General features: G+C 33.0%; 1 protein-coding gene across 2 annotated transcripts in view; it reads right to left on the bottom strand.

The window, feature by feature from the left end:
- Positions 1 to 27,164, bottom strand: part of LOC100160366 (TWiK family of potassium channels protein 7-like) — a 119,660-nt gene that overhangs the window by 26,300 nt on the left and 66,196 nt on the right. Inside the window, exon 3 of one of the 2 annotated variants that reach the window (XM_008180190.3) lies at positions 13,125 to 13,321. In XM_008180190.3, the coding sequence (XP_008178412.2) occupies positions 13,125 to 13,273 (149 nt within the window). In that variant the 5' untranslated portion in view covers positions 13,274 to 13,321. Of the gene's footprint in view, positions 1 to 5,977; positions 6,156 to 13,124; positions 13,322 to 27,164 lie in introns of those variants that run through there. The other variant, XM_016800707.2, reaches the window with a different exon arrangement.

The following is a 27,164-nucleotide window of genomic DNA, read 5'->3' as shown; positions in this document are numbered from 1 at the left end:
GCTTATAAGTTCTCCTTTATATGTGGTGACATGTTGTTTCTTAGTTATGGCTGTAGGTCTCTCGGTTCTTTCCCGCGCAAAACAGTTTTTTCTATGCCATACGTGTGTAAGATGGAGACAACCAATGCGGATGAAACGTCCTCTTAAATGAAATAAAAATCATTGTTTCTGACTAAAATATTGCTAAAATGTTGAAATAAAATCCCCGACGGGTAAAGCAATCACATTTTCCGATGAATGAAAATATTCATGAAAATTAATCAGACTATTCAATTTTAGAGTTAATAACATATACCCAATGAATGTAACTATATTGATACCTACGCGTTACCTACAATACGTTATAGTAGGAACTTTAAACATATGATATCATCCTTTATAATATACGCTGCAGTATAATGATATCTAATATACAGTTTGGGTCTGCGATGCTTTTCAATATAATACTGTAAACATCAATACGGAAAACATTCGCTATATTATTTGCTGTGTACATATAATTCACCGTGTTATTTAAATTCAGTGTTCCCAGATTAATTGAAAAAGAAACAAATAATTAATCAACCGACCCGTCGTAAAACGTAGGTAGATATCAAATGATTTATACAGTTGTAGTACAACAGACTGCCGACCGTATCTCGTGGAAGCCTTACTTATTATAATCTGTTAATTTGTTTGTGTGTGTGGGTGTGTGGGTGAATGTCCTATATAGCTTGCCGTGTATAAGGAATACGGGCGGACTATAAAATCTCATTTTGGTTTTCTTAAAACAAACGAGTAATAAAATTATTTTGGTCACGTCCCGCGTACGACTACGACCACACGGAACCGTCGAAAATTCGTGTATACTACCCCAAACCTTAACCACCGATCCCGTATTGCGGGCTATACTTCTACGTTCTGTTTCAGTAGTAGGTAGTCGTAGTATAAGGTAATTGAAAAACATCAAATTATAAAAGTACGGCCATTAGCTAATTTGTGGCGTCGTATATGTTCCGAGGGCATCACTAAATTTATAGCACCGCACACCAAAGCTCGCGGTGACCACCATATTATTTTTTGATTTAATATAATGTACATTCAAATATAATATGTTTACGAGAGCTGTGCCCGAGCCCTCCGAGTGTTCTCGCGGCCTATTTCCCCGTGTTTAGCTAAGAGAAGGCGTGAGAGAGAGTGCACATTGTATTTAGTTTCCGACCTTTCTAGCGAAACTTTTGAATAACTTCACGACTTTTCCATGCTGTTGTCATCCTCCCCCTTCAATTGTCACATCATCAACTTTTTTTTCACTTCTGTAAGGGAAGGGGAGGAGAGGGCTCATTGTATTTCAATGTTCAGTTTTTCGGGAAGCATTTGAATAATTCGACGAATTTTTTATCACAGATCGAGAGTTGTTGCGAATACTCCCCGCTCCTTCTCCAGAAGTCACATCATCACTGCATTTTCCTTATTTGGCCAGGTGTGAGGAGGGGAGGAGATGACACACATTGTATTTCAATGTTCATGTTTTTCGGCGAGGTATACGAGTATGTATAATTCCTCGAATTTTTTTACAGATAGTTGCTGCAAACACCCCCCATCCTTCTACGAGTTCCATGGATGTCATATTATTGCTCTCTTTCTAATTTTGGCTATGAGGAGAGAGGAAGCACATGTTTTTTAATGTAGGGCATCTACCAATTCTTAGGATTCTTAGGGACATTTTAATAATTTTTCGTTTTTATTTTTATTTATTTTTTTTTTTTATTACCTACGTTGGTAGGTTATTCAGATAGTATATACGCGTGAAAACTTCATATTAGTTTTCCAGAATGCAAATCAGCATATTCTCAAATGTCAAACGTTATACCTCCTCCATTGTATGCAGTTATCTAGAACGTCCCATTGTACATAATACGAAATATTATATTTGTACTTGAAAATAATGGTTATTGGTTAATACAATAACCAATAACCATTATTTTATATATAAGTAGTTGACATTTTTAGATCAATACTTTGTTTTATAATTTATAACTTAAATGATTAAATTAATAAAATTACTAATCTTAATATAATACTTAAAATATTATATTTGACGACCATCTAACTTTAACACTAAAACGTATGCCTTTTATTACAGTTAACAATAAATGTAATAGTTTTTGACAGGACATCTTGCGATTTGCTATTTAGTAAGTATTCCTCGCTTGATAATTAAAAATAAGAAAAAATGCGAAATCGCACAGGATGTATAAGATGCATGAACAATTTGACATGTCAAATGAGTGACAAATAATTAAACGACGACGACGACGACAAAGACATTCATTATTTATTAAGGTAAAACTATTTTTTTTTTTTTATCACCCACATTATCCACGTTGCGCATAGTCACAATAATAATATTGTGTTCACAGCGTTTTCTATTATTAATTATTCGATCCCTTCCGTTGAACACTTGAACTATATTTAAAGAAGTTTAACTCTTTTGAAAATATTTTTTTATATAATTTGAATCTATTACATAACACATTTTTTTTAAATATTATATTTGTATAATTCTTTAAGTTGTGTACTTTATTGAATGATAACATACATTTTTTATTTCGTATTCCGAAGCAAAAAAATGTATAGAGTACTTTGATACATAGGTAATTATCAAATTTCTAACGAGTACCTATAGTTAATTTCCTAGTCAGTAGTCATAACTAATAAACTAAGAAAGAATATATAACATTTAATCTAAATAGGTAGTTGAATCATTTAAAGGGATGATTAGTGGACTTCCTACCTTGTTGTGGCACCTACTCCGCTCATCTTAACTTTAAATGCTTAAAAGTGTATAAGTGTATAAGTAATTTTAAACTCAAAATTCGATTTTTGTATGTATTGAAATAGGTACTATGAAAAATATTCTGTTTCATAAAATGAAATTACAAATTTTCGTTATAGTTTAAAAAAAGTAAAATACATTAAAATAAAAAACTATAATGATAATAAATATAATTTTTTTTTTCAAATGATTTCAAATCATATACACATGTACCTAATAAAAAAATATTTTCGAAAAAGTTAAAACTTTTTGAAATAGCAAATGTAGACAATTAAATGGATTACCTTGTAGATACGAGTAAGTGTGTACGTGATAGTGTGTGTGTGTGTACACGCGCACAGGCTCTTAAGTAAGTTATAATATACTATTACTGTGTAGTGTGTATATATAATATACCTCTGCCGTTCCGTATTGCGTTTTGAAAACTAATTAATAGAGCTGAACCACTTAAATGGCTCGGGTGAAACACCTGAACCGGAATGAATTCCAAACTACCTCTATATATTATATTATTACAATGGTATTTCATATTTACTCAGCGAGCTCCATTATTACCATAATAAATATTTTCGGATTCAAAACATTTGTCGATTCTGCTATTACTGCAAAGAAAAATCATAATAATAACGAACCACCCTGTTGTGAGTTTATATCGCTATGTGAACAGATTTTATTTTACAGCATAGTGTTTAAGATATTGACTAATAATTCAATATAATATGTATTATAATATTCTTGAATATTATCGTGTTAACATGTTTACTGACAATTACTATAGGTAGTTAGTTAAAAATACTTTAACATTATAATATAGTTTTTTATCACAATCCCAATTTGTTTTAAAAGATCATAATAATACTGGCTTTAAAAAAGTATATTATCTTGAATTAATCATCTATATTCTATGCTATATGTATACCTACAAACAATTGAACTTATTTCAATTTTAATCGTCAGATTATAATATATTATTATTATAAATTAACGAAATTATGTAGATACTAGATACACAATTCAAAATACAATAATTGAGGCAATTATCACTACAATGGCGTATTGACAGATTCAATGTGTTTAGTAATACAATTATGGATATTAAAAAAAAAGTAATATAAAGTAAGAAATTAATAAATTTTTAAAATCATTCAGCGTGTGGGCATCAATTATTATTGTAAAAGGTAGATATTTATTTTATTCAAGACATTTCGTAAAATATTTTTCAACAAAAAATGAAAAAGACCATTTGAGCGAGAATACTGAATAGGATTGCAACAATTTTCTCGTTGAATGAAGTGCTTCGATTATCGGGTTTAGAAACTTCATCGATAAGTTTTTCTTAAAACGATGAGTTCGATCTCATAGTATAACATTATCTCTAACTAACTACCTAGCTATAATAGCCATAATCACAGTGTAAAGATCAAATTAAATTTAATGTTTACTGCTCAAAGTCGTCTGTCACAAATTGTTATCAGTAATCGTCATTATCCGTACATTAATCTCGTCATAAACTTAGCATTCATTTACTATAATTATTATGCTATACGTATGCTAATATAAATAAGCACTATGTGAATATAATAGTATTGTCAATAACCTATAGTACTTACTACTTACGCGTATTCCTCGTTCATATTGTTACATTCTGTATAATATAAATTACGCACCGAGAAAGTAATCTGTTATAGATACGCGAGTAAAGTATGTAGGTATAGTATATGTACACGTATTTATTATTTGTATTTTAAATAATTTTCTTTTAATTATTGTCCAATAAACGATGCAACTAGGGTAACTCAGTTGCGATACCACAAGCAAAAGAAAAAAGATATATAGGTATACTATTTTGTCATTCAATTTCAAATATTTCGATAACAGTTTTTTGTTTTATTCCTACTCACCTATCATTCACAATAAGTAACATTTACAATCAACCTTTTATTGTAATTTGCATTTTGATCAAGTTACTAGTAATTTGTCCACAATTTATTTTCACGTACATTTTCCATCTCTACTAAAAACGCTCTAAATAACTGATCGACATTAAAATATGTGCACACTCGAAACGTTTCGCCTCTGCCCAAATCATTACAATAATATAATAATAAAACGGCAGATTAGTTCGATATTCACCATCAATATTTGAGTACCTATTATTTTTGAAATTTAGCTATAGGGTACCAGCTATATTATATTACCTGCTATTGTCCTTTTAAAACAAATTATCATGTTTATAAAATAATATATTTTTTTTAAATACCCACGGTGATATGGGCCATTGAGAAACAAGTTATCTTGCATAGTAGACTAAAAAGTTTTAAAAAATAATTATACATTTTATAATAAGTGCCTAAAATAAGACTAAAGTAATATGCAAATATATGTAGGTACTGAGTCTGGATCTTAGGTTTTGTGCCCCTCTCCCCCTTTTCGCAGTAAAAATGTGTATGGGGACCGCGCCCCTGTATAATATTATCATTCATATGGTAACAACATAATACTATGCACATGTTGGTGGGTAAGACAATAAGACTGGTCGTGGTATAGGACATATCTTTGGTCAAACGACGCCGTGGGGTGGCACTGCTTCGGTGCAGATCTGTGCACGACCAGCATGCACACCGCACATAATATAATATGGTACTGAACTCGGTGCCTACATAATATTAATATTATTATTCAAATTTATCGATGTTTGTTGCATATAAAACAGTGTTATCTTTACGCGTGGTATAGGTAGGTATCTATAAAAGTACAGGTGAAACGCGCGAGTAACCGCACACAGACTATAAATTACTTATGACTACCTATAAATTCTCATATTATAGCCTGCAGTGGTACAACTGCACACGACTTTGAACTTCACCCCCGCCGCGGCACCGGATATACGGTTAAGGGTCGTTTTTGTCCAACGCGGGTCGCCTTTTACAGTGTTGTTGTTATTATTATATACTCGCGGCTTGCCCCGTTTCCGCGCGTTGCAAAAGTCCGGGGACTTCAGGTCGCATGTAAATCTGCTCATTGTGTGCGCGAAAACGGGTACGGTGCAGAGTGTGTCGGATAACCTGGACCCAGAGGTGCAGGGCATGTGTATATTATTATATTATGCACAATATAGAGTGCTGTACAGAATATTATATATAATATATAATTTATTACTTCGTTATTGTTATTACAACGTGCCCATTACGTCGCGCGTTCGAAATGACAAATTTTTCGGCACGTCTCGACATCTGCCGCCACCGCCGCCGAGCCGACGACGACGACCCTCCATTAATTCCGCCTTGAGCGACTTGCGCACACGTACATCGCTGTGAAGGATCACAGAGTCGTCTGGGGGGGGGGGGGGGCAAAGACTGTTTGTTGACTACCGGATTTCCGCTCACGCGCGCCCGCACGTATTTTTCACGCACAAAACGATAACTGCTAGTCTGTTGTAGTTGTACGCGACGACGACGACTTTAAAATACAAAACTAGGTCGCTCCAAAGAAAATAAATAAATAAATAAGAGACGAAGACGCGTAGAAACAGCCGAACCGGCCGTAACCCCCTGGCACGAGTCGTCGCGGCCGGTCAGTCGCAGCAGCTGCAGGGCCGGTTGCCAAACGATTTTTCTCGTATTATGTGTCCGTTATATTTTATGTATTATTATTTTTTTTTCCGTTTCGTTTCGTTTTTGTTTCGACCGAAACCGTTTTCATTACGTAAATAGCCTAGATGTGCGTCTCGACGGTATTTGGCATACGCGTACATATCCCTACAAAACGGCGTAGATACTGGTCGTATTGTTACCTCGCGGCCCAATATAATTATAAAAGTATATTATAGTATAGCCAGTATATAGGTACTGTCTGTACGCCGTACGTTGTACAACGGCAAATAACATATTTAATTTGTAGGTAACTTTTTTTCCTTTACACGGTGTATCACGGCAGGAACGTATCGATGCGTTAGTCATAATATATACCTACAGAAAATACAATTTTTCCTGATTAATAATAATTTTGAAACGTGATGTTGGAAAGTTATAAGGGTTATATTATATGTGAGTAGGTATTTAGTATTTCGAGGGCTTTTCCTAAATGTTTTCAATCGTGTAGTTTTCTTTTACGCAATAATTCAATAACACTACGCAAAGTTCTTTGATCATGCTTACTATGGTATTATATTTATGATATACAATATTTAATAGGTAGGTAACCATAAATCATAACTATATTACTCGAACATTTTTAACTCAAATTACATTTTATTTAATATAATTATCATAATATAGTCCTTGAATACGTTTTATAGATTGTTGATTGAAATGTATACATATTTTTTGCATGTCTATCGTCTCATTTTGGTGCATACAAATTCTAACCTACTAGCTAAGTATTGTGGTCCAAAATAGGAAAATACCAAAACTAATTTAAAAAAAATCGCATATATAATTCACCATTTATTTTTTTTGTTTGAGATAGACATTTTGATGAAATTGTGTATTCAAACGTAAATTAATAACAATTTTAGTTAGTTTATTATAATTCAAAAAATATTTTCAAGATATATTATCAAAAAATATTATTCGTAGATACATAATAAACACTCCGCTCAAACTAATGCTACAATTTTCTAAACACACAAAAAATGAAATAAAAACATTAAACTATTTTAAGCTATTAATACCACACAAGTTTGAGTGGATAGGTACACCGATGTACCTAAATATTTATTGCGATATTCTAATTTTAATGCTAATATTAGTTCTAAATACCGAGTTAATATTATAAACATAATTTAACGTCAAGTCATCAACTCCCGTTAAGATATATAATGAAACCTCTAAATAACGGACACTTTCGGTCACCGAAATTTTATCCGCTATTCAGAAGGTTCAGTTTGTAAAAAGTTTATACTTTATAGTTAATTCTCCAAACACCGACCGCTATTTGGAGATGTCTGTTAAGAGGGTTTCCCTGTAGATGCTAGTCTTAGAATTATTATTTCAGATGTATACAATAATGATTTATCATTCGATAAATAATTTAAATATATTCATTAGTGAAATGACCTTTAAAATTACCATACACTCGAAACCTATTATAAGGCAGGAGTGAGATCTCCGTTTTTTTTAATAAATGTATTTAATATTTAAACTTTAGATTTAATATTTTGTTTGTATCTCAAAATGTTTTGTAAACTATGTTTCACACAATACCAGAAAGATTTAAATCATTTTAAACTAGAATATTATCCCGGCGATTGAAAATGAATTGCCTAGATTATTTTGAAAAATGAACAAACTCAATTCGAAATGCTGAAACTTTACTGTATTTAACTATATTTAAATCATTTAATCCAAACTCAACAACTTGTTAACCCGGAATTTAATTTTGAACGTTACATTCTATATAGGCATTATAATCTTACGAAAACGGGATTACAACTTTAAGTATTTGTATTTCTCTCGGTGTTAGTTTGTATTCAGTACGGTTCTCCTTGAAAACGTGCCATAAAAAAACTACCTACACAGTATAAGCGCTTTTATTTTTTTAAACTAATATTTCACTGCGCTATTATCCTTTTCATTGTAACCGTATCAACCGTCCCCCAGCCACCCCCAAAACATATTGATACAACCGTAGATTTCTATTTTTTTACGAGTTCTCATTAAATTTTATGTCCGTGTAACTCTGACACAACGTACCTACACCGTGTATAATAATATAGTTGTATACCCACCACGATACGCTTGTTGTTCTCGTGTCGGCCATTAAGTTTTATTATTTTTCATAGTTTAATACAAAACATATATACGGTACACATACATAATAATATATATAAAAAAAAACGAAACCGACCGATTTGGTTGAGGGTTTTGTGATATCATATTGTGCGTTATTACGATTTTGGTTTTGATACCTTTTGTCCTGTATAAATGGTGCGGATGTCGGGCACGACGCGGCAATATGATATTATTATTATTATTATTATATTTTGACTCGGTTTTTAAGTTGCATAAATAAAACATAATCGTTGTTTAAGCTCCACTCGCGTTTTAGTGCACCAACGCAGCGTCGATATTTTTAGTATTGTGCGTGCAAAAGTCTACACTGCGTTTATCGGCTTATGGTGTAGCGGATACGGTGTTTAAACACGGAGGAAAAAAGATTCGAAAACGTATTCGTTACGATGCTTAATACATTATGACTACGCGTTCGCCAATGACCACTATAATATAATATCTGGTATTATAATATAAACGGGGTGGCATAAATCTCGAGATTTATTCGCAAACCGGCCAACTACAAATGTCGTGTCACGTATAATCGGGAATTTACGGCGCGTATATTATATCATAATGATAAACGGAAGAAAATGAAATAACAAACGAGGTAGCCACGCAAGAATTCGAGCTGGAAATATTATATGTTATTATATTATTATATAGACTCGCGAAGTTTGTGCCAGAGTCACGAGCATTGCTTGAAGAAGAATGAAAACAGCTGTTCCTGTAGATATGGCCAGTCATAATTCGTATATAATGGGCTAAGACTTGGCCTTTAAGAACAATGGACGAAAATAAGTTCAATATATTATTTTCAAGAAAAATTGTGCAGATATTGTATGTCAAGGTTAATACCAGGGACTGGAACCTTTATGATTTTATCGGTTTGGGTTTAGGTTTCGGTTCTCAAAAACCAAAAATTTCGGTTTCGGTTCTGGTTTCGGTTTTCAAAAATATCGAATTTCGGTTTCGGTTTCGGTTAATACCGGTTTTAACCTTTATTATTTGACTTTTTTTTTATCAATAAAGTGCTATATAAAAAAAATGAACAACCTCTATTAATTACCTCTTTTTAGTGACAGGTATTTGTCAGTATTTATAAGTGTAACTATTTCAGAATTTAGGTAATATTATAAAGATAAAATATCTATTGGATTTTGGAACCGAAAAAACAGTAAAAACCTCTACATCAAAATGTAGGTTTCGGTTTCGGTTTCGGTTCCTAAAAAAATGTATTTAAGGGTTTCGGTTCTAAAACCGGTTCTTTTCGGTACGGTTCCAGTCCCTGGTTAATACTATAACGGGAGAGTGGAGATGAAAAAACAATATATAGAGCTGAGATCATTAATACAATTTTGAAAGTTATCTGCGGGGGAACATTGCGACGGGCTGGTCATTCTCGGAGAAACAACAATTCGTTAAGGGTTGGAACCGAATCATGCGGAGAAAAAAACCTTTAGAAAGACAAGGAATGCGATTGAAAGATGTCTTAAAAAGGATGTCAAACGTTTGGGGGAAGCTATATGATTAGAGGAACCTATTTTTGAACAGATATAGATGGATGGATGGAGGATTGGTTGTGAGGAGGGATGGTCTTAAGGGTCCTTTACACTCGAGGAAAAGAAGAAGAATAATAATAAGAAGATATTACAACTATATTCTCGGTAAAGTGATTCTATTCACTAATCTATTCACTTTACCGTGTTGTTCTAAGCACGTCAGCAATCATTGTATTTAAAGCGGAACTGAAGCATACGCATACTTATGAAATCGCAGCGATGCGTTTAATCGTTTCCGGTTTAGCTCTATCAAATAATCATAATATTATATTTTTGCTTCGAGTTAAATACACCTGTATAGTACAAATCAAATGCACATAGCTCAAACCAAACCACCGCTCCATCTCTGTTGTTTTCCGATATTATAATATGCATGACTCGGACGACCCGGGACGTCTCATAATGACTTTTTTTTTCACTGTTGTTATTAAATAAACATAGTAAAACGGGGACTTTCAGCGTAAAAAAACACACCTCAGACATGACAGAGGAATCCACGTCTCCAACCCGCAGCTCCACAAGCTCCTTTAGTATGGCTTTCATACCGGTCTCGAGGACCCAACTCTACTGTTACACCAGCAATATAATATACGCATATACACGTGTTTGGCCGTCACGAGAATATGGTCTTTGAAAAGGGTCGACGTGGAAAACAAAAATAAAGTTTATCCGAAACCACAGACGTTAATGTGTATAAATAAATGGGATGGGAAACAACAACAAAAACAATTTCGCGACTTAATAATAATATTAAATTGTTGTACGTAGACGGTAGGTACGCTATCATTAATATAACTGTATGGGTATGTAGGTACGTGTAGACATGTGGAAGCCGACGGGTAGGTCGAACCGAGTGAGTGAAAAAGATCTCGATTGTAATCGCGAATTTATGAAGGATGGTCATAAGCGTATATTATTATTATGACGATAATATATATTATTATTAAACGCCCCCGACGGTGAATTATAAAAGTTTCGATTTATATTTAATGTATCGAGAGTGTCCCATGCAACTATACAAGCACAGTAAGTTCACGTCGTCCGTTTGAGTTTACCTCTTCTATGTTATTCTCGTCACTGTTATAATGTTCTGGACTTGGTAAAGTAATTTTTTCCATTGTACCTTTATAGGTATCCGCTCTTCGGTTCGATGTCGATTCCCGAGGATATAATATGTTTATGCATATCGAAAAATACACACACGATAATGTCTATTACGATTTACAACGAGCACCACATTCGGAATACATTTTTTTTCGGAGTGGGAGGGACGCTTGCGCATTACTATACTCCGTTTTAAGAGAGAAGGTACACGTTTTTTCGTCCATCGATGCGCATCTCCCACCAATTTCGCTCGTTCGTTCACGATCGTAAAATGTTCCGGCTGCGGTCGGCAACGACTCGTTCGCATACGTAGCCGCCGGGCAGTAAAAATTGGGGGAAATTTGGCCTCCGCGCTGTTGACGGCGGCAGTCGGATGCGCGACTCGTGTACCTTCTCTCGTGAAACGGAGTATATAGGAAACATCTCTCTGTTCTTCCGCTCGATCGAGTAATATTATGATCAAATCACTGCGTTCGTCCACGCGTAAACGGCGTTCGCTTCAAACGTTAACTATATAAACGATTCACAATTTCCGCATTTCATGTATGTTAACCCATCTACCTACAATTTGAGCCCCACGGCTAGTGTTTACCTACAACATGACCGAGCCACGTTTTTGGTCGATGTACTGGCGTAGTTTTCCGGAACTCTTACCGCTTTGCCAGTCGGACGAAAACCAAGTAAAAACGTTTTAATATTAATATTTCGGTATGGAGAAAGTAGATTACAGGTAGGGTGGACAAAAATCAACCTCCAGAAAAATAACCATACACGGCAACTTCATGAAACTTGCTCGGAATTCCGTGAACACACAAACTATAATATATTATTGTAGACACTGATCCGTAAATTAAGCCCTGGATCCACCACTGATCAAACCTTCGGATCTTCTAAAATGTATTCATTTTACAATTCGTTATTTTTTCTTTATTTCTATACACAGAGTTTTGGTTTTATCGTTATTATTATCTTTTAGGTGGGTTGAACAAAAATTGATTTTGAATAATGAAAATAATATCTCCACTGTGATCTACTGCATTTGTTCCCATTTGGTTGTCTACGGACCCTCAGAGGACCAGGTGTTGATGTTAGGGAGTCCATGGTTGTGTAATACTGTAGTAGATTTTAATTTTAATTTAATTTTAGTAAAACTATTAAATTCGTAGTTTTTTGAAATTCCCTATACTTTTGGACTATTGAAACTCGATTATCGCGAAAAAGGTAAATAAGTAATACATGCATTCAAATTGAAAAGTAAGTATTTACGAAAAAGGGGTCCCCGGATCAATTTAATATTTAATTAAGGCTTAGGGGTCTGTGGCTGCATACTAATTGGGAACCACTGATCTACTGAATAGTTGACCATTACTACCCAACTTCCATAACTTATCTTAACCTACAATACGAAACTCTCCAGTTCTAGCAGAAACAGAAACGACACGTTTCAGGTCGATGGTGATGACGAGAACGAGTAAATCTATGCCTAAAATAGTGGACTAGACGTTATTTGTAATAAAATAATACAATATTATACACAATATTATAAGGTATTTTTTAAAACAACATCAATATTTCTGTGTACCTTCGTTTAGTATTACTGTATGTCACCGTATATCACATGATATATTATGTAGGTTATCAGATAATGTTAGGTATATTAATTTAACAACGACGACCTTATCAGACTTTTGTTTCTGATTGCCTTAAATATTTTTTTCTTACGTTTTAAATTTATAGTAATAATAATATTATTATGTTAACGTTATCGTCCCCACGGAAATAAAAAAAAACAGACGACTACGTGATGCGCGAGAGTGTGGTAAAAAAAATAAATAAATAAAAATAACGATGTAACAAAAAAGGTCTTACGGGTCCGCTGGCATGATGTAGTGAGAAGTGTCGGCCTGACTGCGGCGTCCCTGCGCTGTCGTCGACGTAGACGTCGCAGCTGCGTGACCGATGTTACGGTTGTTTTCGGCGGCGGCGGCGGCATGGTAGGCCCCAGGGCTGTTTGTCATTCCGGCACCGCACCGCCGCTACGGCATCGCTCGCAACGACCTCGTGACCTGCAAAACACCAACCGACAAACGGACGTTGAATATCATTAATGTCATTATTATTAATATCGTATATATTATACAGGGCGACTATCGTGTACGTATCGCACAGGCCAACTACGGTTATCCGTTGAGATTTCGTGTAAATTCGATTTTTCATTTTGTTTTTCTCCCATTCGGACTATCTGCAATTATGCAGGCATGTGCACACCGTCATTTCGTGGAGTACCCCCTCCCCCCCGGCGTTAGGGGTAAGTTCCACCCACCCTAAATACCTATAATTTATCTAAGCTCGATTAACTCCTCGGTAACGTTTAAAAACACGGATCACTGGGGGAACATTTTTATTTTAAAAATATAATAAATAGTGAAGTAACAATACGGATGAACCGTGGTGTAAAGTACCTATTTTGACAGCTACTTCCTTGGATATTGAATATTTTCAAACCCTTCGATGCGGACAATCGGTGTTTACAGACAAAACTGGCACGCGTCGTAGGTATACAAAATTGTCATGATAAGACAATACGTCGATATCCATCACATCGCGATACTAGACTGCATGGCGCGGTAACAACTGCATCAATAATCACTCGTGTAAGTATACCGCAGTTAGCTATGCGTCATAGAAGTAAAGGACTATATATATATATATAACATAATAATCCTAGCCTATTTATGCTCTTTATAGTATTATGTTTCACGAATTATGACTGCTCCTCGCACGCTTGAATTTATTATTGATCGTACCACCGTTGAATAAGTTTAAATTATAATATAGAGGTATGTTGATTAATGATTTGAAAACGATATACCTAGTAACAATATAAAATGTTGGCCTTATTTACTCTAATAGTATAGTAATACGACGTCGGTGCGAGGGCGGCGATAACCATTTTATTTTTTCATTATTTATAGTCGAACAACATACAATTTAATACTCATTTTAAAATGTTTTTCTTTGATCTCATTCGCTCACCGGAATACATTCCTATATTCCTTGGAGGTAGGTAAAATAGTGATTACAATTTATATGGATATTATGACCAAACAGCACTAGCCTTGCCCTGCAATGTACCTCGAAAATATTAAATGTTTGAAATACATTTTATTAGGTAACAATTTATGTTACGTATGGAACGTAGTCGAAAGCGAAAACAAAAAAGATTCAATTAGTTTTATTGACACATGTGCGCATAATATAGTTCCTATACCTACAACTTATCCTAACAAGCGTTGCATAAAACAAAAATTTTCTTTGAAATTTATTTCCGATCGCACGCACCGATTGGAACATTAATTACCATTAAACCATGTGCTGTATTATATAACAGTCTATTGTTCGGAATAAATTATGTTAGGTATACATTTTCCTCTACCGTAGACATTAAAAGTAATGATCGTTTAATTAAATTAAAATATACAACATTACAATAAATTGCAGATATATGTTCATTTGAAAATATTATGTTCTTCTAATTAAAAATAATTATTTTGAGTTTTCACTGTTGTTTTCACGATATCGTTGGGTAGCTATTATTCAGCCAGAGAAACGAACAAGCGATTAATGTTAGTTAAAAATATCTATTAATATGTTGGAGAGAGTAACCAGTCGTGGTATAGGATATTCTACACGATTCTATAAAATCTGTTTAACATAACTCTTGACTTTTTTACAAAGCTATAACCTCATCTTGCATAATAATAATATATTGATTATTGACTCTCTGTATATGGCCATTAGTAAATATAGGATGTCGACTTATTCGCAATACAATATTATTAACTATACCTATATAGAAACTAAAAGAAAATTGAACTTTTTGCACACGCGTACATTTGAAATATTTTAGTGTTCGCACTCGTATTAATATAGGTACAAAATAAATTAATAAATGCATAATATTGTAATACAGCTACAGTGAGTTACAAGACGTTTTAAAGTGAATCGGAAGTAAATTTGATGTCGACGCCGTCAATTTGCGTGTCCCGCAGAACGCATCTGACATTACATTTCTCAACGCTACCAACACATTTCCGAGAAACGACGCCAAATTTCTACAGTTTCTCGGTATAGTTAAATAATAATAACATACCACAAGTAGTGTGAATAATCATGGTAACTTTGGTATCCTAACCGAATGATCGCAATTCCGGAACAAATGTATATTTTATGTGCGTTTCACGGTATTATTTAAAAATTATTAAAAAGCTAGTTCGAAGAATTTTTTTTTAATCTGACAAAATATTATGGCGCACTTCGCGGTATCTCGTTCATAAGTGTTTCAGTAAAAGTTATAACTTGGTTTTTTTTCAGTAAGAGCTTTAATGAAATTTGTCATTGCTTTCGGATCGATTACCAGCGATATATTTAGACCAGAGTAGATTGTTTTCACAGGAAAAACAGAAGTGTTTCACAAAGAATAGGAAAAAATTAAAAACAGAAAGCCCGTAGACTGTATGTCTATATTTTATAAAAAAATATAATACATACATAACGCCATGCCTACATTAAACATTAATTTAATATGCTAAAATTGCCAATTTTTATTAGGTATAGTTTAAAACAACTACCAATCAAATTCAATAGTCTAAATGACGTTAAATATAGCGTGTACGAAAAATGTTTATTAATTATTTTACTCGATCAGCACTAATATACGTAGGTATATACCAAATAATACGTAAACTGAAGTATAAAAATATAATTTTTTTTTTTTGTATGAAATGAAAAATAAAAATTCAAAACAAGGAATAAATTCATTTTTGGAATATAATATTATTATGTTAAAATGTCATACTGAACTAAAAAGTTTTTGATTTACGAACAGAAGTACTCGCAAAGTGGGTATATAATTTAAATAAAAACTATTATTTTTGTATTTACAGGAATTCATTGTTACCGAGATTCCAAAAACTTTCGTAACTGCGGTATAATAAAATATCGGTCAATGGTTATGGATTATGCGACACGGTGTCATTATAAAAAATTTATTTTTCCGGTTAATTGAAATACGATTTATTATCGTACTATTGACAGCAGTTGTTACGAATGATTACTAATCGTATACACTATTTTCCGCAGTTTAATTTTTTGATATTATATACTTCACGAGTATGAAATAAATATTTTTTAACGACACTTCATATAAGATATATAAAAACCGAGATAAAAACGATTTGTGACTTTCATAACTATATCTTATGCGTAATAAATTATGGCAAAACAATATATAAATATGTTTTATACACACAACATTACTATATTAAGTTATAACGCTGAATATAACTCGAGCATAATATTATATCGAATTCGGACACAAATGTGTTAAACAATGTTGGTACAAAATCGATGTAACTTAAATTAATTTTTCCGTCTTTATGGCGTACTGCGCAAATACGTATTATATTCATATTAATTGGTAATGCAGTATCTAATGTACGCCAAGTGATGTTGGTTGTTGTGAGTAATTAATTCATTGTCAAAAACGGGTATTCCAAACAAACTTTAAACAACTATTTTCTTTTATTACTCCTAAACTTTCGGTTTATCGGTTCTAAACATATTTAACGACCACAACTTGACCAAAAGATTTTCATCGTAACTTATAAATTAGCGGCAAAGTTCGGTGCTCGATGAATTTTTCACATCAGACTAGGTACCTATAATGATGATATAAAACTAATTGATGGGCATATTGCATATGTGTATTATGGTATGAAACTTTTATGGTATTTCTAATGGCTAATATTGATGAAAATCGAAACAAAAACCAGTAATATTTTCCATTAGAATCATAAAAAATAACTGTGCGTGCATTCAAAAACGTAATTTGATGTACATTATTATTATTATTGTACCCATATATCTATCCGTTATGGTCGGTTGGACTCAAACAGTTTAGGTACTTTCCAACAGATACAGCTAGATCTGCAGTGTTTTTTTTTTTGTTTTTTTATGTACATGGTAATTCACAAAGTATGATCACGTTTCGTTTACCCTTTAATAATCTAAATATTAAAACTCTGATTTTTAGAATTTTTAAATACCTATTTAAACCATATTTTCAAACACTTTTACTTGAAAGCCGTTTAAAGAGTGTATTATGGAGATACAAATTTCTTTTTTTTCAATAAAAACTACCTTTTTAGTATGAATTGTTAATCAAAATCTAAGTATTTGAAATTGAAAAATGCATTATTAATGGATAAAAGGCAATGAGCATACTTGGTGAATAACATTTTATAAAATGCGTCGTGTAAATGTATAATCATAATATTATTATGTTTAAAAATGGATTAATGCATTAAAAATAACACTAAATAAAAAACTTGCATTGTGGTGTACCTAATTTGCCTACTCATAACGCCGTGTTACAAAAAAATTTATTTTCAAGATTTGTTAACATCAAATTTTATTGATATACCTTATAGCTACTTGAATAAAGAACAGTCAGAAATCTTTGGATTATTGATGGATTGGGAGCTTAGACTACAAAATATAATTTAATACGTATAAATAGGAAATCCGTTAACGATAAGAATAAGTACCTCAAAACCGATTATTATTTATTATGCATTAAAATAATGTACGTTTAGGGATACGTACAACATGACGTGTAAAGTGTAAATATTTTTATATTTATTTTGTCATATAATTTGGTTTTACGAATCACCATGTACAGTCATGATATATATTATAAATATTGTTATAGTTTACTCGTAATAAAACATGTACACTACAAAGTAGCAGTTGGAAATCTTAATAATTCAGTTATCAATTTTATGTAAGTAACGATATAGTTGTCAAAATTATGGTTTTCTTTATTCTGTCGTCCAAGTATGATAATATTTGGTCATATAACAGGCGTGGGCGTGACGTAAATTTTACGACAGACAACATTTTTCATTCGATTACTCACATAACAATGTTGATAAAATTGCGATCGTTTCGTTTTTATTGTTGTTCTTATCTAAATGATAAGGATACAGCATAACGCATGACCCGCGTCAAGTGCAAAATACGGAAAATAATAATAATTTATTAGATGTTTAAAAATAGAATGGGGTTGAGTAATTACCCTGGAACGTCACTGCGAAGGTCGAGTACAAGGATATTATCATACAATTGATAAGACTATATATTATATTTTATTATCGCACAAGATTATTTATGGGGAAATTGTATGTAAAAAAAAAAATAAATAAAAACCAATGGTAAGTATTATATACACGTATACATAATAGTTTATCAACATGGAACGAGAAAGAAAAAAACGGATAATAATAATCACTATTCGGTCTTTTGATTCTCTCTTACAGGACGAGGCTGCAGTGGAAATTGCCATGCACAATCGGCTCAGTCGTGTAGAAAATGTTTCAATATCAAACGCGCTCGGCTTATATTCGATTTGATAAATTCTAATGCAGCGGAAATAATTTTACAGGCTTAAAGGTTATTCTGATCGCTACACGTCCTTAAATTTCCATGTATTCATCGGCAATCCGTATGTTAAAAAAGTCGATGAAAAACGCGACGTTCTGCGTTTTTTTTGTATTAGGCTGTTGTAAAATGTCCCGTTGAAAAATGTCAGTATTTATGCAATATACCAACCGAGATACTGACGGCGATTCAAAAATGAAAAATTCTAATCAGAGACATAATAAGACGTGTTATTCAATGTCTATAAAAATGTGTATAATTATTGTTACATAAAATATGGTTCTCTATAACTACAGCATTACAAACATTATTTGGCGTTAATAAATCAATGTTACAGGTTTGAAGTACACAATACCTACATTGTATTATAAAATATCAAAAGAACTCATATTATACAAAGGCAACAACAAATCAGTAAATACTTTGGAATGGATAATAGTCTTGGGAACCATTTTAATATTAAATTCATTCTGGTGATTCCTTGGGTTTGTGAGGATGAAATAAAAAACAATAAAGCAGGTACCTAGGTAGCAAAGATAAATTTGAAAAGTGTCTAATTTATTTATACAATTCCAAAATAACACAATGGCCTTATAGCTATACTAAACTACAATGGATGATATTATGATAAATAATAAATATTCACGTGTAAAATCTTATTCTAAAAATATGTCAATAATTGAGCAGCACTTGAACGTAATGATTTAGGTTGACTATTATTTTCTTTTGTTTTAACATACGGAACTATATTTTAATTTCTTGACTTTAAAAATAAAGATATTATATAACAATTAATTGTATAGCTATAGGAGTTACTGACTTTAAAAACAAAACACAATACACTCGAGTCTAGAATATTGTATGAATAATTAACATTAAGTCGAAAATAATGGTCGTTGAGTGAACGTCACTAGCCGTGGTAAGGGTAAAATACTGTAGGTATAGTAAAACACAAAATTAATACAATCTAACGGGATTACATAGAATGGAAAGGTGTCATGGAGATTATAATTGGGGCTTTCTGCACTGCAAAAAACGATTACTAAGTACGGTCGGGACTGCGATTTATAGATGCCCAGTGGGATATACGGTATGGAAGAAAAAGATGAAGGATATATCTGTTCCCGGCGTTATCTTAGTAATTGTTCAAAGGGAGGGAGAGAGCGGAGATAAGATGACAAAATAGTGAAGTACTGGTAAATTTCATAAAAGGATTTAGCGGGTAAAGGTATCTTATGGATAAGCAAAGAATTAAGTATAGTGAAGCCATCTTTATGATCCGTAGCGAAATCTTAACTCGTCGAATAGGGTGTAAGAAAACATTTGAAACATAAACTAAAGTTTTCCGAACATTAAATAATCATGAGCCTAAGTTACAAAAACGAACTAAAAATACAATTTACACTAGGTGAGCGTGCTAAATTTTTAATTGTATAGGTATTTATTAATACAAGCAATAAACTATAATTTCATTTATGATTTATGTATAGTAACTACGGACAATAAATAAATTTCTCAATATCGACAATTATTACTAAATTTATCTACCGGGAATAATTAACGGACGGACTCAACGTGTATATTAGTAAAGTATTTATATTAACTTATTTCTAGCATGTAACCATAATTCATAACATCAAGATTTGGTTCGTATCTATTAGTAATATTATTGCCAAATTAATTTTTATTCAACGCACATCATTTAACTTGATTTTTTAATATTATCATCTATTGTACAATTGGTTTTTTTCAATTTTAAATACCAATATTTAAAGAAAATAAATTATCCACCAATATTTTATTATTCGATAAAATATTATATATACGGTATTTTGGATACTTCGGTGAATGGTGATTATAATAAATTATCAAAAATCAATTTAAAATGGACATTTAACAACAATCAAATCCTAATCGTATATTTATTAAAAACCATATTACTTAAATATACAATTGTCAATTGGTATAAAAATATTACTCTAAGAGTTTCTAATGATCCTTTATAGATCACAAATTGTGTGTAGACGTAACTTTTAAGTTTTAAAGGTATTTCTCGATCCCGATATTATCGAAGTAGTTTTAAAAAGTGTAAAGAAAAACGACCGAGGGTCAACACTGTTCATTTTTTGACTAACGGCATTGACACTTCCACTATCACACAGTTATTAACCAAAAGTCTTATCTTCTGAATAGTTTTTGTAATAAAACAATTTATTATTGCTTATAGATTTATTATCAAAACACTTTCCACTTTCATTCGCCGAGGTGAGTGAAGCGAAACAATTACACAGCACCCGCTCTGGTTGAATCCTGTCCGGCAATTGAACAATGAAATCGTTAATTTGAACAATAGAAAAATATTGCGTCGGTTTTTCTCCTTATAACAATTTTACCGCAGTGCAAGGACTTGACCCATGAAAGTGTAAATCGTACAGAGAATTATCGTAACAGATCGTTATTTTTGTACTATTATATAGTAAATAATTATACTAAATAACTATTATATAATAAATAAACTAACCCTTGATAGGTATCTATTTAACGATTGTTAAATTATGATATCGTGGACACTTTTCCATTCAGTCGATTAAAGTTTATCACAAATTCGCAATATTATAATATTATATTCAAAAATATTCAAACAAATATCAGCGAGGAATGCGAACGAGGCTCACATTTGATCTAGAAGACGTATAATATAATGCAAGAAATGACTCAAAAATTATTGCCAACGAAATCGGTTATAGTTGGACCACTTGGACGACAGTTCTACGTGGGGATGGACAAACGAAAATTTGTTCTGCGCGTCGTAAATATGAAACCAATTTGGACGTGTAATGGTGCAAAACCCCACGCGAGTCATTCAAAGATGTCGAAACGTGACCCTCTGGACCACCCTGGTTTAAAAATAACGATAATAATATGCTATTCATCGTGGTATCAATTGGTATACCGAGGTATGAGTTAGAAAAGCTGCAGTCGTACTCGAGATCGTTCAACCGTTCCAAGGGCATCCAGACGACCAAAACCACTGAAACCGTATTATACAATCACTGAAAAGTGTTTTTTACGAATGAAGTTCCGTGAAACACTTCGATAGGAGCGGGCGACTCCATAAAAATATTATATCATGATCTTTTGTACGTGTGCATGTCTATTGGCACGTTTCAATATAGTTTGTACGGAAAACCATGCTTTATATAGCTGTGCTGATATTATAAAGACCCCTCTCGTTTGGTCATCTATTTATAAAATTATTTCACGGCAGTTCAGAAAAATAAAAAATTAAAATGATTCCCGACTACTCTATGCGCGCATACATCCAAATGTTTTATAATATTATGTACACTGAAGCATAATATTATATAGGTATACCGTACTCATAATATAGTGTATTATATGTGTTATAAAATATAATATTACCTATGTGATATTGTTATTATTATTTTTTTCTTTGAAATATCAAGAGTAATAATGTTGACGTATAAAGCACTGGCGCAACGTTGGCGGAGAAATAGGCGCGGTAGTATACGCGAAGAACGTAGGGCTAGGGGTAAGTATGTGTGCGCGGGCACGAGCAATAACCCATGTTTTGCATATTACACCGTCAGGAACTCGATAATATAAAACTTGATGCCTTCTCTTCCCGGCCCTCCTGCAGCATACGGGTCGGCGAGTGTGAAGCGCAGATGATCCGCGAACTCGCCAATTGGATAGTTTACCGTTTTTCCGACGCCATCTGTGCCCCCCGTTACGCAAACATATTATTTTTACGTTCAAGGTGCAATCGGCCGATTGGACGATTTCGACCGACAGGTCTGTTGTGGTCGAGATGATAATAAAGGAGAGTGGAAAAACCGAGGAAAAGTAAAAAAAAAAAGGGCTGAGTACTCAAAAAACAATCTCGAGCAGCGATCCGTTTTTATGGCCTGAATATTGTTCCGTTTAGCCGATGTGAAGTCCAAGTGTATAAGTATATTATATTATCCACCACCTATTATAGTCACGCGCGGTTTTCCTCGCCAAGATACTTGACGGAAATCAATCATAACATTCGTTTTTTAGTTGTTTTTTCAAAAGTTTTTTTTGTACATTTACACTCTAAATGGGTACCTTATACACTGTTCGCGATGTGGTTCTTCGCCTTTATATTTTTCCGTGCAAAGATTTCCAATGCGATGCTAATAACAGATATTTATTATTAAACTGAGTAGGTATATAATATGTATATTTATTATGCGTCAAGTCTGCGAAAGGGATATCAACTGGTCCAACAGTCATAATAAGAGAAATTAGATATTCGCCGAAGGGTTAGGGTAGTTACTTTATATTACGCTTGTCAACTATCTTTTATTATTTTTCAAATAAGTTCGTTCAATCTCGTGCTACTCCCTGGCGGCTGAATAACAAACAAAAACGTAAAAAAAAATTATACATAATATTGTCTCATAATATAATATTATGTAATATAACGACTAAAGAAGTTAAGTAATATTTGAAAAATCGACGGCGTTCAGTGAAGAAATATGTTCACTGAAAAATAAAAATGTGTCTCCAACATAGGTAGTTGATTAAATTGTTTTATTATTGTATTATAATATTATATCTCGCGACATAGATACCAACTTGAAATTAATTTACCACTTTTATTGCCGGAAAATGAACAGATAAAAGTCCATAGTCGATATAGTATTATCGTTTTATTGCTCGACGTGACGTATGTTTAGAAACAAGACGCCAAAGTGATGGGGTCGGGGGGGGGGGGGGGGAAATGATATAATAAATTAAATTAAATACTTTGCGAAGCACCGCTTGTTAACTGCGAACCGCCTAAACTGCAATTTTATCGAACCGATACGTAAATACGTATTATTCTCATTATATAGAATATACTTATCAATTTTATCGTTATAATATTTTTGTCTTCCACCAATTCTTAATTATAATGTTACTCGCTCGTCCATAAATTATATATTAAATAAAACAAGGAATACCGATATGGCCGTAAACAAATCGCAACACAAACAAATAATATAGGTACAATATAAGCAATCATATATATAACTGCGACTCGAGGTGACTGCTTAAGATTTTGGTGGTCCACGCCGTGCTGTAAATAATAATAGAAGGGTACCATCGCTGGATGATTTCCCTCATCTTGTGCTTCATGTGTTGTTTTTATCATGTATATAGTTTTATGTCACTCATCTTTTTTACTTATTGTGTTATAAAATACAGATTGTGAATTTTCAGAGATTAAAAAAAAAATAATAAATGGTGTGGGGGTGAAAATATATAAGCGAGTGCGGATAATGAACGTGGACGGTAACGTATTCTGCGAAACGACTCGGGCGATAATAAAATATTAATTCAAATCGGATCGTCTTACACAAATCACACGATTTACCGAGACGCCTAGAGTGGGTAGTTCATAACGGAAAATGCGCCTCCTTATGGTTTTGGATCTCGCCACGGTCTATCTCGCCATATTATAACGACGTTTCGGTACTCTCGCAAAAATTAATTTTAAGTAACGTGCTCGGGTGTTGTCGGGTGTTACTAACAATTCGCGCGCAATAATAGGAGGTACCTCCCCACTGTAGCCTTTGATTATTTCGAGACGGTTTTATCGCCAGCGACCGCCGTTAACTCAATTTATTATTCGTGTAATTCTATAATACAATAATAATACGTGTGCGATATTATGACGTACGTGCTCAGAGTGACGGCCGACGGGTACACTTGACAGTAATAATATAATGACACATTTTGTCATAATATTAACATATTGTACTGCGTGAGTACTATTTTAATATTGCAGAGTAGGTTTTACACCCGAAATCGTTGGATTGTTGCACTATATTATATTATTAGCACACGATAAGACTAATCGTTCGGAAATGATTTTTTTCTTTCTTGCGCAATTCACTTTTCATCTCGCGAACAGTTCGCACGAACAGGCGTTGAAATGTGTACGACATTTCCGTCGAAATAGTTGATAACAAACTGAAACGTGGCTTATTTAATACATAATTATTTTTCATCCTTTAGACGATAGTCTGGACGGTGCCTATATAGTATTAACTATTATTATATGGGTACGCCCCTCAAGTGCGCTTTGTGCTGGTTACGTTAGTTCCGCCAACGTTCACACGTCTGTATCACGCGTCAAGTGTATTAATTATTATTCTTTGTACAGTATGATATTTTCTGGAATTTTCCTATACCGTACCTATATATTATAGTAGAAGTAGTACTACGGTATGAAAGCCTTTCGAAGTGATTTAATTAAAATCAACCATCGACACGATTGTACTGACGTCGGTGTCTGCGCAGTGTTTTATATAAGAGGGCCGTCCACAAAAATGATTATAATAATATTATGCATTATACATTATAATTTATTATTAAGCAGCATCACAAAGTTATAAGTTTTAAAATATTATATCTTAAGCGTATTAAATTTGATTAATATAATGCGTCTATTTAGTTGAACTCTGCACACCGTTTTCATATTTCAAATTTAACGTAAACGAAAAAATCAATGAATTAAATAGACCAGGACGAAAATGAAAATGCACATAAATTATTTATTTTGTTTTCAACCCTTCGCCTTTATGTAGTAACAAAACAAAAAAATAAAGTATAACGCAGCAAATTGTTTATAGGTACCGTAATATTTTATTTCGTTTACATATTTTTGTTCCACGCCTTGAATTGTCCGTATTAAAGTTTCAAGAGTTGATATGATCGTACCAAAATGTAGAAAGTGTTTGATAATTATTTTTTACTGAAAAGAAAAATTGGTCAAACACGAGCAATTTAACACGAACAAAATGTAATACCGTCCATAAAAAAGAATATATTATTATGTTGTTCACTGATAAACATACAATTTTCCCATATAAACTACTTTATTTATACAACATATTTATAGTGCTTTAATAGCAGCGCAGACATCCCACGGGAACGTCCTATTTGATTCCTCTGGAAGAGAAGATTAGGAAGGATGTTACAAGAGATTTTTGATTACCCAGTGGGTTACTTCAAAGCTCGACTTCCCAGTGAAATGTTCCAGTTCACAGTAGTAAAGTTGTATTAATCGAAATAATTCGTCTTAAATTACATCCACCGTATCTTGCATTTGCATTTATAAATAACTGTATGCGCTGATCAAATAGGTAACTGAAATCGTTACGGTGAGATTTGAATAATACGTATTTATGTCAGAAAAGAGTAAACCCGTAGAATACCATAGTTATTAATACTCAAAATAAGAGCTGTATACCCAATATATACCCTGTGTACCCAATATATTGGGTCAATATTTATTAAAAGTTGGGCTTGTCAAACAAGCTCATCGTAGAGCATAACATGGAATCATTCCTTCTACATTTTGATGAATGAAACGGCAAAAGACCAATTTTTCTCATAGGATGACCATTGAAGTAAAATAAAATAACACAGACATGCTGTAGCAGTTCACCGTTTTATGTCAAATATAAACTTATATATTATTACAATATAGAACACAAGAATAAAATCCCGAAATAAAACGTGTTTGCTGGTCAACATTAATTAAGGGTTGTGCAAGTCGCAAAAGTTTGCAGTCGTCGGTAAAGCACACATGAATTCGTTGTTTCTACATTTCGGTGGACGAAACGGCAAGCGACCAATTGGTGTTAGTACGATAAGACCACATAAGAACAATATAAGGTCACAAACATAATACACTGCAGCAGTTAACCGTGGTATGTTAAATCCACTTACAATATTAAGGTACATGTTCGTTTAGGTATATAAAATAAAAGCTGATAATAGTATGTTACGATCTTTAAACGATCTACATAATCTAACTTGACGTATACCTGGAAGTGTATAATGTATACATTACGAATTACAACGTATAAAATCGTCAAAAGGCTTTTAACATTCCAATAAAGTTGCGAAAACCGTTTCGGGTGTCGTCGTGGTTCGGTGCTGCTGTGACGGTGACGTCGGCGGAGCAGAAGAAAAAAATCCCCAACTTCGCGTTACTTACCCGCGATAAGTCGCATGGTATAATGATGTGGGTGCGTTGTCGCATATTTTGTGTACTGTGTGGGTTTGAATAACTAAAGGAAACCGACGACAATGCTAAGTATAATTTTATGCTCCTCCTCAAACATCGAAAATGTCAAAACGTTTCATAACACATTTTTTCTCCGTATACCTACAGTTTCTGTTGACAACAATATCAATTTCAATGACGCTGATGGGAAGTAGCAAAAACGAATCGATGAAAACCATAGAAGAGCTTATTCATAGGCGGTACTATTATACCATTATTATGGTAAAAAATTGTAAGTATAATTATCTGCTGAGAATTCCTTTGAATGGAATCGGTGTTGACATTTTATTATTTCTGAA

Source organism: Acyrthosiphon pisum, chromosome A1, assembly GCF_005508785.2.
Source record: "Acyrthosiphon pisum isolate AL4f chromosome A1, pea_aphid_22Mar2018_4r6ur, whole genome shotgun sequence".
NCBI lineage: Eukaryota > Metazoa > Arthropoda > Insecta > Hemiptera > Aphididae > Acyrthosiphon > Acyrthosiphon pisum.
The sequence above is the reverse complement of the archived record's forward strand: the minus strand, read 5'-3'. Positions and strand labels throughout refer to the sequence as shown.